We start from the raw sequence: 19,186 nt of genomic DNA on the forward strand, positions 1-19,186 counted from the left end.
ATGCTTAGTAATATAAGAAAATACATAGGTAGGCTAAGTCTGAATTATTCATGAAGGCTGAAAAGATACAAAATTGCACTGTGCATGTTCTACATCTTGTTTAGCTTGTTCAGAATGACTGCAATGAACTGGCAGCTGTATCCAGAAGAAAGGCTACCAGAATGCTGTAATAACTTCAGTTACTCTGGGCCACTTGCTAGAAACAGCGACAGCTGTGCAAGTCGTTCAGTTCACCTGAATGTCATGTAAATATATGGGTGTTTGACACCAAGTGATGTCTTTTTGGTATTTTCTCTTAACACTGCTGAAAACCGGGCAAGATAACAGCAACATTCAGGACAGAGTGATTACCATCATTGTGTTAATGGTGGTCACAGAAGAAAGGCTCAGGCTCAGTGAGCTCTGAATTGAAAATGAATTTTGCAAAAGAGGTAAGGAATAAATGGGAGAATCTGAAGCCCAGACCCATAAGGAAGTGATATACTGCAATTTACTGTGGACTATATAATCCTAAAGCAGAAGGATTCAAGCCTTTTAACAGAGAGCTCTGCCACATTAATATGTTTGCTGCATCACCACCACGAAGTGCCTCTACCCACTGTAATACACTGCCCCCCGGTCAGATAAAATGGCTCGCACCTCAGGTTCAGTAGATGGCCAGTTAAATCAAGCTGATAAAGCAGACAAATTCAGCCAAAGGAAAATTAAGCTGAACAGAAGATACGGTTGCCAAGGCAGAAATGAAACACACAGAGCAGATGCAGAGAAGCTGCTTCACTCCCAGAGAGCACAGTGCTGGCCACGGCAGGGAAACGCAACCAGAAATCAATGACAGTGTGTTCTACACGCTGAACAAGAAGTCATGCCATGGAATGCATGACCCAAACACTGTGTTTGCTGGAAGACAAAATGAGAGACAGGCATTGTTCAAAGGGCAGTCCAGCAGGTAAGTTTACTATCGTTTATAGAGAGTAGATCAATGTAAGAAGGCTCCCAATGAGAGAAGGAATTAATTGCAGCCAGCGTTGTTGGTGTATGTGCAGAGAAGGTCACTGTGGGGCTGGAGCAGGAGGTGAACAGACTGAAGATTCTATTACACAGTGTTAGATGGAAATGCAGAATAATTACTTTTGCAAGCTTGCAAAGGATTCAAATGATTTAAAGGGGATGAATCTAGCTGGAGCCCACTGCATCAGCTGCGTGACAGTAATTAATATGCAGATTACTTTGTATTTAGGCAACATTCTCCTTTCAAACTTTCAGTGACACTTCAGTGGCTCCTCAGGCCTTAGAATAGCTAGATATAGTGTGGAAGATGTCTTCCAAGTTCCTAATGTACCGATGAATTAATTTTCCAGGCTTCTTTTTGATGCCAAACAACTTAATTTGGGATTTAAAGTTCTGGTTTTACAATACAAATTTAAAAAGTGTTTAGAAAACAATGTTCAAATGACTTACAAATATACATATATATATATACTATATATATCTATATATCTATATATATCTATATATATCTATATATATCTATATATATCTATATACATACTATACTATATAGATATAGGGATATATATACACACATATACATAGGGATATATATAGCTATAGCACAAAGATCTCCCTATATAGATATATAGATTATAGGAATAGGTGTACTTGCTTTGGCTTGTATTTGTGCTTTGCAGCTATGTAAAGGCCCCAGAGAGCATTAGACATGCTTAAATGCTCTAGCTAATTATTCCCACATATTTGTACTGCAGTAGCACTCACAAGCCCATCACGCACGAAGGCCCAACTGCTTTATTCATCCTATCAATCAGACCTGAAGCTGCATGGACAGAGCTGGGTGGTTGTAACAGGCTCCATCTGCAGTCCCAGACAAGGCAAGGTGATGACTCAGGTCCAAGAGTCACCCAGGGAGCACAGTGAGGAGCAGCTGGAGACTGAGCAGGAGGCATGGCTGCAGACAAAGCTGCAGGGAAGGTCTGAGATCCATCCAGGAGACTGGAGAAGAGGCAGGACTGGAGACAAGCTACCTACAACCAAGGTCCGAGGTCCTTTTAGGAAACAAGGCCAGGCAGGTCTCTAAAATATCCATGGCATTTCTCATGTTGATCCCAGCTCCCAAAATACTTCTGTGGTCTGTCAGTTGTCTGTTTTACTGTACTGTACTTGATAAGCATATGGTTAAACCAGTCATGATGCAGGCAAGTGCTCTTGACACCCATGCTAAAAAGGAGAAACAAAGACTGGAGCCCAGGTTTTGTTACCTACTGCTTGATTTTCAAATCATTCATGATATTCAACACTTCAAAGCACTCCTCACCTCTCACAACCAGGACTTCTACATCTGTGCAGTCTTCAAGATCACCACCTTATCTGTTTCCTTTTTAAGATTACTAAATAGTCACTTTCACTCAAAAAAGGAATTGCATCCTTATTTAAGGTGTAGGTACCCGTCACTAACAAAAGATGCTCTTTTACCCTCTACTATTTTTATCTTACAAATGACAAAGAAGGATGGCGAGAAGGACTCAGAAGGATTGTGACACTTCTTGCACTCAGCAGACAACCTTATTATAGACAGGTTTCTAAGTTTTGTGTTACAGTGTAAGCAAGAGTTACACCTAGGGATAAATGCTTTACTATTAGTTGTTCAATTCTGCTAGGAAAATATGCATGCCATTACTACCCAGCTTCCACCTTGATCCACTGTGCTGTTGGATGCTCACTTAGTGGTGATGAGCCCCAAGCTTATTGGCACTGGAGAATTCGTTCTGGGTTTTGTGTGCTGATGCTTTATAATCTCTACATATGCATAGCTAATTTTGGGTTTAGCCACATTAGCTGTTGCTCTTGATCTCAAAAACCTCCTGAGAAGTGGTGTAATTCCACTGGTTCCCATTTTCATGATACACATGCGATTATTGCATGCCTAATTGGCAGCCTCACATAGGCTCAATTATTACTTTCTAAATCAGGTATTTAACTAGTCCTTCTAAATCACTGGGAGGGTGATTTACTCACAAATTCATACACCCTTGTGGTGTCAGCCCTAGTGAAATGGTTTGGGTTTGTGTTAAATCACACATCATCCACATCTTGATGCTTTCTGTTTGAGAAGCCGGATCTATCTCAGAAAAGGTAAACTCCTGTAATACACAGAATCCTTTGAACAAGCGCTAAGGAAGTCTGTACTCTGGTTTTAATACCCAAGCTCATTCAGCTTTCAGCTCCCCAAATGTATTTTCACTTCTAATGGCAGTAGCAAAATGAATGCTATCAAGGCTAATCAAAAAGGGGCACCATTTCCAAAACAAACTAAAAGCATTGACTGCCTCTGTAATCCACTGTAATGGTTTGTCCTTTATTTCATTGCTAGCTCATAAAGAATATTAGGGATGAGGCAGCTCCTATGCCCTCATTCCCATGTATCTTAGGTGTTCTTGTAAAGTACACTTGCAGTGTATTTCATTAGGGGGCATGACACAGAATGATCCCTCATTTTCCAGATTATAACATTCCTTGAAGAAAACCACACAACAAAGCTTGCTCTAGAAATTCCCATTAATAGCTTGATTTCATTCCAAAACACTGACGACCTTTTGATCCCTTTTAATTTACCGAGGCTGATAAAGTTATTTCCAGCTTTCCAGAAAAATTTATAGCATTCCCAAAGCCAGGCAGAGCTCTGTGCAGTGCAGTGACTGTAATTCCCCTCTTCATCCACCCTCAACAAACAAGAATGTAAAAATACTTTTATGGAGAATAAAAAGGTCATTTATGGCACTGTCAGAGATGTTTATTTTGTGATTCTGTATTTTACTGGCAGCCACTATTCACTTCAACCCTTATCCTGGACTTTTCTATGACAATAAGTGACATAAGAATAACAAATTTATTTTGTTATTCTTTAGTTTGTCAAAGTGACAATTTTGCTCTTATTTCACATCCCATTAAAGCCCATCCCATCAATTCCTTCCAAGTAAGCTCTGACAAGCATCCTTGTTCAGCGTGGCTCTGAATGTGAAAAAGGTCTTATGTCATTTTGTTCTCCTTTGCCATTATTAAATGCTCAGAAATCTGATGTGTAATTGAAACCTTTGAGGTCAGCTGCCCTGTTCTTCTGACCAGGTTCATTCCTAATGTCTGGCTGCATTTTACTCAATGACATGAGCAACTCATGAAGAGCAGCTTCTGCTATTTCAGGTCCTACCTTCCAAGCTAATAGCTCTCCCCAACAGGACGTTAATCCTGTTATTTGGCCTACAGTTTCTTTTCCTTGACAACATCCTCATCATCCCATGTGTCTGTATCATGCTAAACCCTGCCCATTCTGCTCTGGTGAAATCCTTACATATTGTTGATGAGGGTACAATATGGGCACTTGGTATCAATCACCTGGTCAACTGATGTGAATACTTCAGGGATGATGTTTCTACCACTGCCCTGGGCAGCCTGTTCCAATGCCTGACCACCCTCTCAGTGAATAAATCATTCCTAATATCCAGTCTAAACCTCCCCTGGTGCAGCTTGAGGCCATTTCCTCTTGTCCTATCAACTGTTACTTGGGAGAAGAGACCAGCCACCTCCTGGCTCCATCCTCCTTTCAACCTCCTTCCCTTCATCTGAAGGGTTTACATATTAATGTAAGATTTATTAGGCACATTAAACTTCATTTAGAAAGAAGAGAGAGGGAAAAGAGGTAGCTGCACAAAAACAATAAAGCAAGTCTTGAAGTCTTCAGCTGAAGAGTAGGAATACACTGACTAGCTGGAGTGACATGCCATCCAGATGCTGCTGCTGCAGCAAAGGTAGTCTATTTCATAGAATCATAGAATAAATAGTTAGGGTTGGAAAGGACCTTAAGATCATCCAGTTCCAACCTCCTGCCATGGGCAGGGACACCTCACACTAAACCATCTCACCCAAGGTTTTGTCAACCTGGCCTTGAACACTGCCAGGGATGGAGCATTCACAACTTCCCTGGGCAACCCATTCCAGTGACTCACCACCCTTCCAGTAAAGAACTTCTTCCTTATATCCAACCTAAATTTCCCCCATTTAAGTTTTAACCCATTACCCCTTGGCCTACCACTACATTCCCTAATGAAGAGTCCCTCCCCAGCATCCCTATTGGCCCCCTTCAGATACTGGAATGCTGCTATGAAGTCTCCACGCAGCCTTCTCTTCTCCAGGCTGAATCTCCAGTAATCCAGTAATTGATTCCAGCAATCTCCAGTCCTGTACAAAGCAGAATTCCAAGGCTTCAAATCCAAGGGATTATGTTTACATACAAGCAGAGCATTTTCATCCATTAGAATTTAGCAAGAGAGAAACGTGATGGTTTCCTTTCTTTGCCTCAACTGTCTTCAAGATTAATGGGGGAAACACAACAGACTTCAACAGAGTATTTTGTTAGGAATATAGAAATTTGAGGCACTTTGAAATGTGAGGCACTGCTTTTAATCCCTTTAAGTCTAATACTGGCAAGTTGAGAACAGGAACATATGAACCTAATGAATTACCAGTACCTTTTGGAATTATAGCAGAGATTAATATGATACTGCATATTTATGTCATAATATCAATCTTAACACTCTCAGGATGTGCCAAAATACACCCCTGTGACTGAGTGAACATGAATGTCTTCCAAGATGAAAAGCTGTCCTCATTTCAAGGAAGAAACAAAGACAAATGCAGTAGTGCTGCTACTGATGGAAATGGTGTTCGCTAATGATGGGAAAGCTGGAAATGCAAACTGAGAAGCTGTCAAGCCATGTGCAGTACAACTCAGTAACCTCAGTGTCATCACATTACAAATGGGAGAAGAACATTGCAGTTTATGACATTATGAGCAAGGACTGTATTATTAGCATTACCTAAAGAAACCATGCTGTTGCTAATGATGCAGTCTGCAAATAAGCTCATGTCTTTCGCTGTTGAAACCTTGACATCCAGCTCAAACATCCCTTCAAAAATCAGAAACTGTAATCTGGTAATTAACTGCAATTAAGAAAACTCCACAGCCACAAACCACAAAACAAACTGAAACAATCCTTTTACTCCAATTTGGTTACACCATCTGTTTCGCTCAGCTTTATGTGCACTCTGATAAGCCACCCTTATTTTCAAGCAAAAGAAGTAAAAAACAAAACTCAGTGTTCTTTTCAATTCCAGTTGCAGAGTCCTCAGTTGAACCTCACTGTTCTTACATAAACACAATTCCACATTTAAGCAAGACACTGAAAGACAAGCTTGCAGTCTTTTAAGGTGTAAGACCAGTTGATAATTCTTTTACCTCCACAAAAGATTAGGTGTGACTTTGGAAAAGAGTTCACCCAAAGTGGTCAGTCTTGAGTATTCAGGATGCTTTTATACCAAGAGTTTGATATTCAGAAGGGCCAGGTGCCTAAAACTTCCTCACCTGATCAGTTTTCACGTCTCCATGGACTAGACTGAAGCTGCAACAGGATGGAACAGCTAAGGATAAGCCTCCTTCACAGGCAGGCACAAAGACTTCAAGCCAAAAATCATGTCCCCATCCTGCAGGTGAGCACAGCTTCAAAAGTTTGCCCTCAGATGCCAAACACTTGGATCTTAAAACATCTGAATATTCCTACAAGAATATTTCTGCTACTTCCTTTCTTCGCTGTGCTAACAGTACTTGCTCATTCTTGAGATACAGGGGCTTATGTATTTTGGCTTGGGTTGGTTTTAAGTTTGTAAAGCACATGGCCATGTTGTGAGCACATCTATTGCAATGTGAAAGCATTTTTCTTTATTAAGACCAAAGGGATTAAGTGTCATATCCTATATGGCAGTGCTAGGATGTTGTGTGGACCCAGAACTTTGTAGTTTTAGAAGGAATTTATTACAGCATTTTGAAAATAAGACTTGCAGCAATGTCCCCTTCTGTAATTGGCTGAAAACATGCAAATAAAAGCATTCAGGTATATATACTCAAAGAGTGTAATTCCTTGTTATAGTAGGAACAATTGATCTAACATAATTTCTGTAGTACTCCTATCTCTAGCTGTGATTTCATAAAACCCAAATTTGAGGTAAAACAGCAAAGCAGAAGTATGTGTTTCCTTTCTCTTTTTGTCCCATGGGTTGCAGGTGAGTGATACAGACCCTGTACAAAGCCTCTATTAGTGCAGCTTCATGTAAGTTAGGATGTTACAACCACTGGTTAAATCCAGAAACAGAGCTGGGATCTAGAGGAACCACAACCACCCACGGAAACTAAACCACATCAGAAAAGTAGGCAGATGCCACCTTCTCCTCTACTCAGGAAAGAGATATTACCTTCTGTGGATATAATAAATTAGGGATGTGAAATACTTTGGGACCTCCATTTACCATACCCTCTCCTGTGCCTTTTGCCCTGTGGGGTTCAAATTTTCCCCTTTGTGTACAGATGCTTATACCATCCTGTAACATGAGGTCTTTCCAGAACTAGTGCTCCTAGTTAGTTCCTAGTAAGACCTTTTGAAGAACACAGCTTAGCACAATAATCTTACTTTGCATTAAATAAGACTCTGCTGCCAGTAAAATGATTTACAGCTTCCTTTTTTCATTCTTTGCTTCCAAGACCTATCTCCATTCTATGTTCAACACAGTCCCAGAAACATTTGATGTGTTCTTAGCTGTGCATATCAGTTACTCGATTTATGCATGCATAGGCTTTGAAAGACTAGTATTTGCCAAGTGTTAGCCTAAAGCCAGAGTACTCTTCAGGTGTTAAAAAAAGAGGAAAAAACAGAAGATCATATAGTGTAGTAAATGCTAATGAAAATGACTAGTGTGTGGGAAGAATGTATAATCTGCAGAAACAGGAGCTACTTGACTAACAAAATAGTAACAGCTTGTACCCCTGAACTGAAAAGGTCACTTAACCCTCAGTTACGATTAACTGGATAAAAGGAGGGGAATCTACACCAAAAACAATCTGTGCTGTTTAGGTGCTAACAGAAGCAGAGCCTGCCAAGCTACAGATTTAATTCTTACCTTCTTGGTTGTTCTAAATCCAGATGAAAGACAACTGGAGCAGCCGTGGCGGCTCCAAACAAGCGCCTGGTATAAATAAAGCTCTTTGTTTAATTTGTGCTTCTGAAAAAGCGCAAATCTTTGGACATTCACTTTGTAAAGTACCATTGCTTACATTAAAGAGGAAGTACTTACCTCCTGGTAGCATTACAGAAGTTGCTATTCTAGAAAGAAGAAAATGTACTCATTATGGAGGTGAAAAATCAATGTGCAGTATACAACACAGCAGAAAGTTCTTCCTGACTTAAACCTCCTATGTTTCCAACCATTGCATTTCCAAGCAGAGTTAAGACTGAAATTGAAAAGTATTTTTTAAAGAAATAACATTTTTTTAAAAAGGGATGAATTAAATTAACAAAAATGTTTATGCTTTAGTGTAGGAAAATCTGACATAAATCATGCCTTAAATCACATTAGGTATGCATGGCCATGACATACTGGAATTAAAATGAACAAAAAGCCCCAAATCAAAACCCTTCCTCCAAATGCAGACTTGCCTCTCACTAGATGTAAGTACTGAGTCGAACTGGAAATAATCTACTTAAGAACTCTTGAGCGATGCATAGCAAAATACACTTCTGTTTTCCTACCCCAGTTGGGTGATAATAATACAATACATGTCTGAACTGATTCAGAAAGGTTTTAGGTTAAGAATATAGCTGCCTCACCTCATACGATTATGATGCTCTTCCAAAGGTGGTTTTAACTACAAGTGGGCCATGAATATTTCAGTAAATTCTAAGAAAACCTTTTCAGGATGCTTTCTTGTCTGTTAGATAATAGAAAGCATTATTCTTGCATATCAACACTGACTTTTAGCCAGTAATTACAAACCCAAAGTTTCTTCTGCTGATTAATCAAGTTGATACATTTTGTGAATCACTTTCTATCATGTTGCAAATGTTACTAAACACTTCATGGCCCATTCTAGTCACCATTACTGAAGATATAAGAAATCAACACATCTGTAACCGGCTCTGGCCAGTTAACACCAAATGGCAAAAAGGTCTCCATCCAAACATAATGTCCCTTGGGCTTCTTGGGCACTTTCAAGATTAAACCAGAGGAAATATAAATACCACCAATGTCAAATGATTTTCAGTTCTTTTCCATCCCTATCACCACAGTTGAGAGAGAAGCTACCACTGAATGTTTGTACTCTTGATTCTGTACAGCCTTAACAGAACCCAGCAGAATGAGAAGAGGCAGACAACCAACTCACTACATTAACTCCCCTTGAGTCAAAAGCTTTTTTTCACTCTTTTACCCAGAACATCCACAAACAAGTTCAGTCACACAGAAAGGTCCACCCAGACTTCATTATGCCACTTTCTTGATTAGAGACTACGAAGTGGAGGAATAAATCGTCAGAGTCAATGCAAACCAGAATTTTTTACTTGGCTGTGAAAGCCCAACACTTAAGAAATCAGAGCATTAGAAGACAACATGACAGTTTTGTTATTCATTAATAAATTTTATGGCTCAAATTCAAAAATATTAAATCAGAAACAATTCAAGATTCAGGAATTAAAACCTGGAACTATATACATGCATAATTAAGAATATCTAGAGTCTTCTCAATATTTACTGAAGCTTTTTGTACAAGGTTCTTTCACGTGACCATATTTACAAACTTAGCTGTTTAAAATATATGAACATACATCTTTTATAGCATTTACAAATTATTTTAATAGAATTTCTGAATAATTAGAATATTTTTTTTTCTCACTAACAAAATAATATTACATTGATTTGAGAGATCTGATTTCATCATATGGTACCAGACAGGTGCTTATCCAGTGGAATATCTATTCAATTATCTAAACAGAAGACATTGAACTGGTACCCAGAATTATCACATATGGCTTTTAAATACCTCCCAAACTCAAAGGATCATCTCACAATTGCAGCCCGTCTGTGGTATGTTTCGAATTAAAGTCTTGAGGCTTTGTATGGGTTAGATCCACAATGCAGCAAAGACGTTCTAGGCATGAACTCAGAAACAAGAACCCTTGTAACTGAGAGAAAAATAACTGTGCTTCCAGTGAATTAAGCACATATTAAGTATGTATAAAATGGGATGTGCGGCGGACTTTTCTAGACATTCCAGTTACCTTTATAGGATGTTTTATTGTCACAGGATAACATGGTTTTGACCAGACAGTCTTTCTGGGGATTTACAGGAATGAAGTGAGAGAGAGGGCCATGAAGATGATCAGAGGGCTGGAGCACCTCTCCTAGGAAAACAGACTGAGAAAGAGAAGAGAGAACGTGGCTCCTGTGGAACCTCACAGAAGACTTCCAGTACCTAAAGGGACTGACAGGAAAGCTGGTAAGGGACCTTTTACAAGGGCAGGTTAGGATAGAACATGGGGAAACGGCTTTAAACTGAAAGAGGGGAGATATAGATTAGATATAAGGAAGAAATTATTCCCTGTGAGGGTGGTGAGGCTCTGGCTCAGGTTGCCCAGAGAAATTGTGGCTGTCTCATGCGTGGCAGTGTCCAAGGCCAGGCTGGATGAGGCTTGGAGCAACCTGCTCTAGCGGAAAGTGTCCCTGCCCATGGCAGAGAGTTGGAACTGGATGAGCCTCAAGGTCCATTACAACCCAAACCATTCTGTGAATCTATGATTTCTTATATACAGAAAGTCTGAGGAGGTTTTGTACATAATGTAAGTTACTGATACAATCTAACCAGTCAGATCACTATCTAGTAACAAGGTCTCACTTCACAAATTAACTAAAAATGTCAGTTTGCTTACTTTTGTCTAGGAAAAATAAAATCCCAATCTTTTGGCTTTGGCAAATCAAGTAGCCATCTCCTCTGTTCTCTAGAGCTCCTGCACTGTTTGTTCCACAGTCTGCTCTTCTACAGGCTGCATAGCTTCCTGAACATAAACTATGAATTCCGAAGCCTCTCCACCCTGCGTATAGACAGTGACTGTCTCAATCCCCTCCACTTCATCTGATGAAACTACCAGGTGATGCTGCTCAGACAGCTCCACTGAAGCTTGCTGCAGTGTCTCTTGAATCATCAAAGTGTGGTTGGCTGATTGCTCCTCTTCTTTTACCTAAGGAGAAATTGAAGAGGTTACAGGAATTTCACCTTTCCGAGAAGTACCCAGTATTGTGATGATTACTGGGAATACAGCACAGAAATTAGCAATCAGGTAGTTTTGAAAGCAAATGTCAGTCTGACAGAGAATTTGTTGTGAGCACTTCTGATTAATAAGTGTAGAGATAGAATACTGAAAGCAGCAACGCAGCACCTCAGTGATATGCGCAGGGAGCTGCATAGTTGCACAACTTAGGTATTTGGGGACAGTTTTAATCTTTAAGCAGTCGCTCATTCAAATCTGCTCTTACTGAAATAAATCTGAAGTCAAATAATTCCTCTAGTAACAGTGAGATGAGAATTCATCAAAAATCACATGAAACCACATCTGGTGTACCCATCTTCCTCTTTTTTTTTTCCTATCCAACCCATTGCTTATTGTAAACCTTAACAGACTTTCATTAGAAAGCTGTGAAATGTAAGTATTACTGAAATAGACTCCTAAGAGCCCTCCCGGTTTGTGAAGCAACAATTTTTACATTATTGAAAGGACAGTAACTGAAACAATTGAAAATAACAGCATTTTTACTGATCATTCTGCTTCCTGACAAAAAGAAAAAGCCAATACAATTTGGAATCTCTTGCAAAGAGTTCAAACAGCTGCCTGTCAATTATTAAAATGTAGTACTTACAGGAATCCGAGAACAAATATTACTTAACACATCCATATAGAATTTCTACACAAAGTACTCCAGGCCAGTAAAAGCACATCAAAACCTGTAAGTCATGTGGAGGAACTGCATTTTCACAAGTCAGGGATAAAATCATGTACTTTTGAGGACAGGATGGAATAGCAATTTTTTGGTATGCAAGTTATATGCAAAGGCATTTCTTAGATGTTTTCAATACATTACCATTCCCTGTGTTCAGTAGAGAGAGCTGTTGCATTTCACAGAACCACAGAATTGTTTAGATTGGAAAAGACCTTTAAAAATCTTTAAGTTTGCTTGCTTTTGTTTAGGAAAAAAAAAACCAACTTTTGGCTTTGGCGTATCAAGTAGCCATCTCCTTTATTTTCTAGAGTCCTGCACTGATTGCTCCACAGTTGATTCTTCTACTGGCTGCATAGCTTCCTGAACATAAACTATGAGTTCTAAAGCCTCTGCACCCTGTGTATAGACAGTCACTGTCTCACCGATCATCTGTGTTCAAGTCCAAATGTTAACCCAGCATTGCCAAGTCCACTACTAAACCATGTCCCTAAGCACCCCATCCACACATCTTTTAAATACATCCAGAGATGGTGATGGCACCACTTCCCTGGGCAGCCTGTTCCAGTGCTTGACAACCCTTTCAGTGAAGAATTTTTCCTAATATCCAATGTAAATGTCCCCTGGTGCAATGCCAATCTATTTCCTCTTGTCCTATCACTTATTACTTGGGAGAAATGACCCCCACCTCTCTCCATCCTCCTTTCAGGCAGTTGTAGAGAGCAATAAGGTCCCCCCTGAGCCTTCTCTTCTCCAGACTAACCCCTCTCCAGGTCCCTCAGCTGTTCCCCATCACACTTGTGCTCCAGGCCCTTCACCAGCTCCATTGCCCTTCTCTGACCCCACTCAGCACCTCCATGTCTTTCTTGCAGTGAGGGACCCAGAACTGAACACAGGATCCGAGGTGTGGCCTCACCAGTGCCCAGTTCAGGGGGATGATCACATATCAAGTTCAAGAAAATATAGTTAACATCAGTATTGCTGCTTATGAGGGGAGTGGCAACAGAAGGGAAGAACTACAGAAGATATTCCAAGCATGAGTTTGACTCCTTAGAGACCAGCAAGTAGAAAGGCTCTGCTTGTTTGTTTTCCTGCTGCTCTTTCCTAATTTCTCTTTTTTCCCTAAGCAACCATTCCCATTTTTGTACACTGTCTTTTTATTCCATGTTTAAAGTATCTGTCAGTTGAAGAAGATTTTAGGCACGCACAAACCCCTTAGGACTTCCCTTTGAACTTTCGCTCAATCCATCAGGCTATACAAAGCTTTTTCTCCAACAATAACAAGTGTGTTCAGGTGTTAAATTATATGGAGGCCTGAGAGTCAGTATGCCTGTAATATATCAATGAAATATACATGGATTTTTATCTGGTGAAAGATTTACAATCTAAAGGGAATCTTGCCATTGTCACTGACCTTAATGCAATGGCACAATCATACTTACTGGCGCTGATTCTGGCTTTGTTGCACAGGATTCAGAGTATAGGGATAAAAGGATAGGAGTGAGCTGAAGTCCTTTCCATGTTCTATTTCTTTTACCAAGCATATCTGAACATTTTAATTGAAAGTTACTTTAAACAGCTTCTGCTGGTTGGATGCTTGCCTTGATACAGTAGATTTGCAACTACCCTCAGAAAAGCTAATTTATATTGTCATAAAATATGGGCGCCAACAAAGTACCCTTTCCTAATGGAAACTTGAGCCCCTCTTTGAAAAGCAAGGAGCTAAACCGTTAAAAGAAACAGCACTGTCTAATTCCTTCTCTTGTTCCTCCCCACCCTTCCCATTTTGGTATTTTCATTATTAAAGAAACTGTAATTTCAACTGAAAGCAACAGGAACATTGTGAATTCATAAACAGGACTCCCTTTTCATAACTGTCCTCGACTCTCTCCTGAGACTACTGCTTCTCTGAGGCTACTTTCCTGCTCCAGTGTCTGCTCCTGCATGAAAGAACATACGCAAGATCTACTAATGAAGATCGTAACAGGCAGACAAAAGTGTAATCGCCAGCAAATACAGGTGAGAAGCTGCAGTTAAAGAGGTTAGGTAATTAAAATCTCACAACCTGTTATGAATCAGCTCACAATTACAGCCCTTGATGATAGAGATCCTCAAACTAACACACAGAGGAGTCTAAAATTTGGCCCTTCAATTATTTAATACACACTAAGCTTTCCTGTGTTAGTGCACTCTGTGTTATCCTCTGACAATGTGCTTTCAGCCAGAAAAATTACACTACATTTGCTAGGAGCTGCAAGAATGCACCACACAGTCTAAGAAGGATCTTGTACAGTCTCATTTTAGTCATCTTAAACCAAAACCCGTAAATAATTTTGAACACAGCTTTCAAAGTGTATATAAATAACGAAGAAAGAAAAATAACTAAAGCACACTTGACAAGAAAATGAAATGAAACCAGAATCTCATTCAAGTCAATAGTGGTAATCTAATATTTTTTTCAGGTTTATATGCTTTTGAAATTAAAATGGCCAATAAAGAAAAGTTAATTTAACCTCCCTACCTGAGTTTATCGATGTGGTTTTATTACCCTTGTCATGGAGGGTAAAGAAGACTAATGCCCTTATTTCTGATGGTTCTAGCTTCCAGTATCTTTTTTGGACAGCTATCTGTAACCCTTTTAGTTTGACAAATCACCACCTTATTCTGGATATTTACATTTCAAGTCAGATCAATGTTTACATGCGTGCTTCTGCTTGGTTCCTATTAGATTGTTCCACAGGGAATCATCTCCAAGTGTTAATTTACATTCCTCAGACTGATGAAACAGTGGGACAGCTGCCATCGGAATGAATGAAGTCACTACACTCAATTCTTTTTATTGTCACCTGTTATCTTTTGAAGAGTAACATCCAAGACCTCTTTTCTGTTTGAGAGGCAGCTGAAAAGCATCTGGCTGCTTACCCTTCTCTGAAGAATGACAGCAAGCAGCTGAAGCCACAAACAGCTGGCATATTAAATCAATTCAGTACCTGCATCGAAATTCTTTACTAGATAAATTTGTCTCTCAAAAGCCAATGGGACTTCCCCCCCGATGCCTTCATAAGAAACTCAAAATTTCTAACTTATAAACGTTCTTAATTTAAATATCTGAGGACCATCCAAATACATATAAGTGACATCTCTTAGAGGAATCGCTTCCTCTCAAAACAATCAAGTATTTTTAATGCAAGAGAAATTAATTCCAGTCATTAAGGAAGATGACTTGTGCTTCTTCCCATCCCTGAAAAGGAGTAAAAAAATATTTGCAGTAAGATGCTAAAGCCTCTTGCTTATTCTAGAGCACATCCTGAGAAATAATATCTTCAATTTTCTTTGAAGTCAGCAGGAGTTGCAGGTCCACAGTGTTCAAAATAGTCAAAATCTTGCTGGGCTAGACTCCAAACCCTCATCAGAATCTCTTCCTTTATTTCAGTTTGAATGTTGCCTTTCAGTATACCATGAAGAAGAAAAATTAATCACAGAGATCTTGCAGGAGTCTGAACCCTTACACTTGGTTACAGATGCTCTTATTTATATCATGAGAAAACCTTATATATATGATGTACCAGCTTCTCTACCATTTTGTTCAGTGCCATTTGAATAATTTGAACTCTCTCTGTTCTAGTTTACATATGGATATATCGTGTGAAAACCACACACAGACACACAGAGAAAAACTCTGCAGTTTGATCATATGAACCTCTATAATGAGCTACAAAACAAAGACAATCTGGCGCTCCATAGTTTTGGAATACTTTGAGAATTGAATATGACAGACTTGCTTTGCATAACATAAAGAATGCAAGCTGGCAAACAAACGATCATACTGGGGAGGCAGACTTTTACAAAGTCTTAGAAACTGGCTGGTTGAATATATCCTGACAGAAAGACTGACTAGCACCTCATCTGGGAAAAGGCTGTATCACCACATTTCCTTCTGAGGAAGTATGGCAACATTGCCATCAGTTCAAGAACAGGAATCTTGCTATCTGATTTTAGCTATGTGTTACCCCAGTCAAAACTTTCCTTTGATGGCACTGTCACCTTAAGCATCAAATTGCTCCTTGCCCTAAAGCAAACAGAAACTTGACAATCAACCTATATGTAACTCCATGTACTAGCAAATTTTCTAGATGAACACCAGCACCAACCATAGTGCAGTTATAAATCAGAGCCAGACCAAAATAAAAGGTGTGTTGCTGCAGCCTTTGACATGACAGCCATGCTAATATCATTATTTATTTTTGAAGATTTGTTACACTCTATAATACTGTTCTGTGATCGGCTTCAAGCTGATGTGTAATCTTTGCTGTGCATTGCTACTGCTGCCACTTTGAAGAAAGTCACTGTAGGATTTTATTGAAGCCTGAAGAGATCACAGAATAAAAGGATGAAAGGAACTCAAATAAAGGGTGAAACGCATGGAAACCCTTAAGTGTTTCCTTAAGCTTCACAAAGATCTGCTTAGTTACTGAAACGCTTGATATACTTACACTTCAGAGCGAATTATGCAGAAGTCTAGGTTGAAAATAGGTCACTATGCTTTTCAGGAACAGCGTTAACCCTACGCTCCAGGGTGTATAGAGGCAGAACATCAGTCCTGTCTCTTATTACTGAATGGGAGAAAAGGAAAGAATTCAGCAATTCAGCAGCCAATTGCTGCTCTTTGTTGTTACCAGTGCAGTGCTTTGGACCAGAACCTGGACTGTATCAGATAAAGCTACGTGCAAAATGTATTTCATGGCCCAAAGACCTTATAAGTTCAATATAAAAAGCAGAAAAAGAAGAGTGGGGGAGTACAACATAAATGAGACAGGAGTAGTCTTGTGTAACAGACATTAGTATCAATATAGCAGTATAACGACAGATAATTACTGTCACCACATTTTTGAGGAGTAATTGAGAGAAGACAAAGAGGTACACATTGCTCTTCATTAAAAATCCACATAACTAAGCACAATATGGAATAAGGTATTAAGAAACTTGTTTGAAAAAAGTAATGAGCAATTAAATCTTCATGGCCTCAGCAAAGGTAGGAGTCAAAATCTTCACAGTTAATGAGAAATGGGTTCCTAAGCCAGAAAGGAGTAAAAAGCATTGGAAATGAAAACAAATGTCTGTTTGACGTGGCACAAAAGAACATCAGGTGAACGGAACTCTGTCAGGAAGGGCAGAAAAAAATCAATCTTTGAATTCTTCTGAAAGAACACAAAAGGGGCAAAACACACACTGTGAATGTTAGGAAAAAAGTTTTTTGTTACCAAAACTCTGCCACGCAAACCCAATACAATATTACAGGCTTAAGCATGGCAAATTAGCAGCACAATTGTCTATCAAAGTCCCAGTCAAAAACTTTGAAAAACAGGTAACACACAGCCAAATTTAATGAGTTGCTATTGCATGTTGACTAAATTCCTGCTTGAGACCAGGGATCCAAAATTGACTCATCTGCTTCAGTAATTTGAGGCAAAAAGAAAAATGCAACTTTGGATAAGGAGCTCTACATGGTTTCTACCTTTTGTTTCAAAGGCATCTGGTACAATTCACTACATTTATGAAAAACAAAACCATTAATTAATCAAGAAAGTAACTTTCTACAATTACACATTCCTGCTAACAAGCACTGGAAATGGAACAGCAACAACCGTGAAGAAAATAATGCTGATGGACACAGAGTGAGAAGGGGAAACCCTTCTGATGCAGCGAGGGATTCAAGAAATAAGCTTCAAGGATGAACAATACTTCCTGCCATTTCTAAGCACCTATTACGCTCTTTCTTACTTATTCTTCAGACTTGGCACTCTTTGCTCTCACCTTTTCCCCACCTTGTTACATTTTTTGGCCTTTAAGCAGTGCAGAACAACTCACCTAGCAGGCCATAAAGTAATATCCATTACTTTTTTCAGAAAGAGATCCACACTGGATCGCTAGTAACTGCAAAGGACTCAAACTGACAAGGACACACTTCTCCTGACATGCTGTGATCAAAGCTTCAGTGTGGATTTTTGCCAATCTCTGATCACACTGGTAACACTTCATATCAATGATTTTCTTTTTGGGCATTTGGTGTGTATGATGCTCCTTAGCAGCTGCATGTTTCCGTGGTTGTCACGCAAGATTTCTCCCAAATTAAATACCAGAAAAAGTTCAACTTTGATGACAGGTCAGTATACTGACTCTTAGGCAAGAATGAGCTGAAGTCATTTCAGACTCTAGACACCACCTCTGAAAGGCCTCACATACATGACACTTTCAGACTCAACAATGATTTCTATATCCCAGTCATAATCCAAGACAATAAAGGCCTGCATTTTGGGGCTTTAAAATGATAAACTGAATCCCAGTTCTGACTAGGGCTGGTCATTGCTATGTTGTCAAGTTGCTTTCTTTTATAAAATCACTCCTATGAACAAAAAGATATAAAGTTTCCATTGTCAGAACTTAATTTCTTTTCTTCCAACATCACATTGAGGAGCTGGGGGCTTTGAACAGACAATCTGATCTTGATTTCACCTCCATTATGATGTGTATTCACGATTTCAGATACTTGCAATAAGACTACAGGCAACCCAGAACAATAATTTAATAGAACACCTCAAACAAAGTACCCTTTCTGTCTTGTGGCTTAATAGAAAACAATTTAAAACAATATACCAGTATAATATATATATGAAATATACCAGTAATACCAGCCCAGATCTAATTAATGCACTGGACATCTTACAATATGCTAAGAAGACTTATGGATAAAGACAGATTTCGTTTTTGCAGGCAAAAGTCTGGCATTAATCTGAAATACTGCAAGCACTGCACACCAAAAGTATCTGAGCACAGAGGTTAAGGGAAGTGCTGAAGCATGAAGATGGCAGCACTACTGATAAAATACATCTGGATTCACACGTAATTTCAAGGATTAAGTGTAAATGACACTTCTATGGGTGAAAAGTAAGGAAGAGAACAGCTGTGGGAGAAAGTTCCAGGGGGAAACAGGAGACAAATAGAGAGCAACAATATAGTGTTAACTTTTACAGCAATAAGTACATTCTAGTAATTCAGGATTTAGAAGTTCCTTGGTGCAAATACAGAACTATGAAAGGAACTTGCAAGGGCTAGCAAAAAATAAGACATGAAGGTAAGAACTGCTGAAAGAAATAGGTAATTTATATACTTGGAGGAAAAGAATAATACCAACGTAGCAGCTTAAAACTCAGAACTGTAACTAATGTTGTTAAGGAAAAAAGTAGAATGAAGATGCTAAGGACAGACTTGCTGAGGCCATTAAAGAACAAGAGTGGAAAATCAGTGA

General features: G+C 39.2%; 1 protein-coding gene across 4 annotated transcripts in view; it reads right to left on the bottom strand.

The window, feature by feature from the left end:
• ZFAT (zinc finger and AT-hook domain containing) overlaps positions 1-19,186 on the bottom strand; it is a 983,920-nt gene that overhangs the window by 899,963 nt on the left and 64,771 nt on the right. For 2 of the 4 annotated variants that reach the window (XR_009728577.1, XR_009728576.1), the window contains exon 16: positions 10,660-11,126. Coding sequence is in view for 2 of the 4 variants with exons in the window: in XM_061374126.1 (XP_061230110.1) it covers positions 10,887-11,126 (240 nt within the window). In the remaining 2 variants the exon portion in view is untranslated. Of the gene's footprint in view, positions 1-9,781; positions 11,127-19,186 lie in introns of those variants that run through there. The other 2 variants (XM_061374126.1, XM_061374127.1) reach the window with 1 other exon arrangement.

The sequence above is a fragment of the Neopsephotus bourkii genome, unplaced genomic scaffold (assembly GCF_033783945.1).
Source record: "Neopsephotus bourkii isolate Nb327-2 ecotype Australia unplaced genomic scaffold, CSIRO-AGI_Nbou_v1 NB_1637, whole genome shotgun sequence".
Lineage (NCBI taxonomy): Eukaryota > Metazoa > Chordata > Aves > Psittaciformes > Psittacidae > Neopsephotus > Neopsephotus bourkii.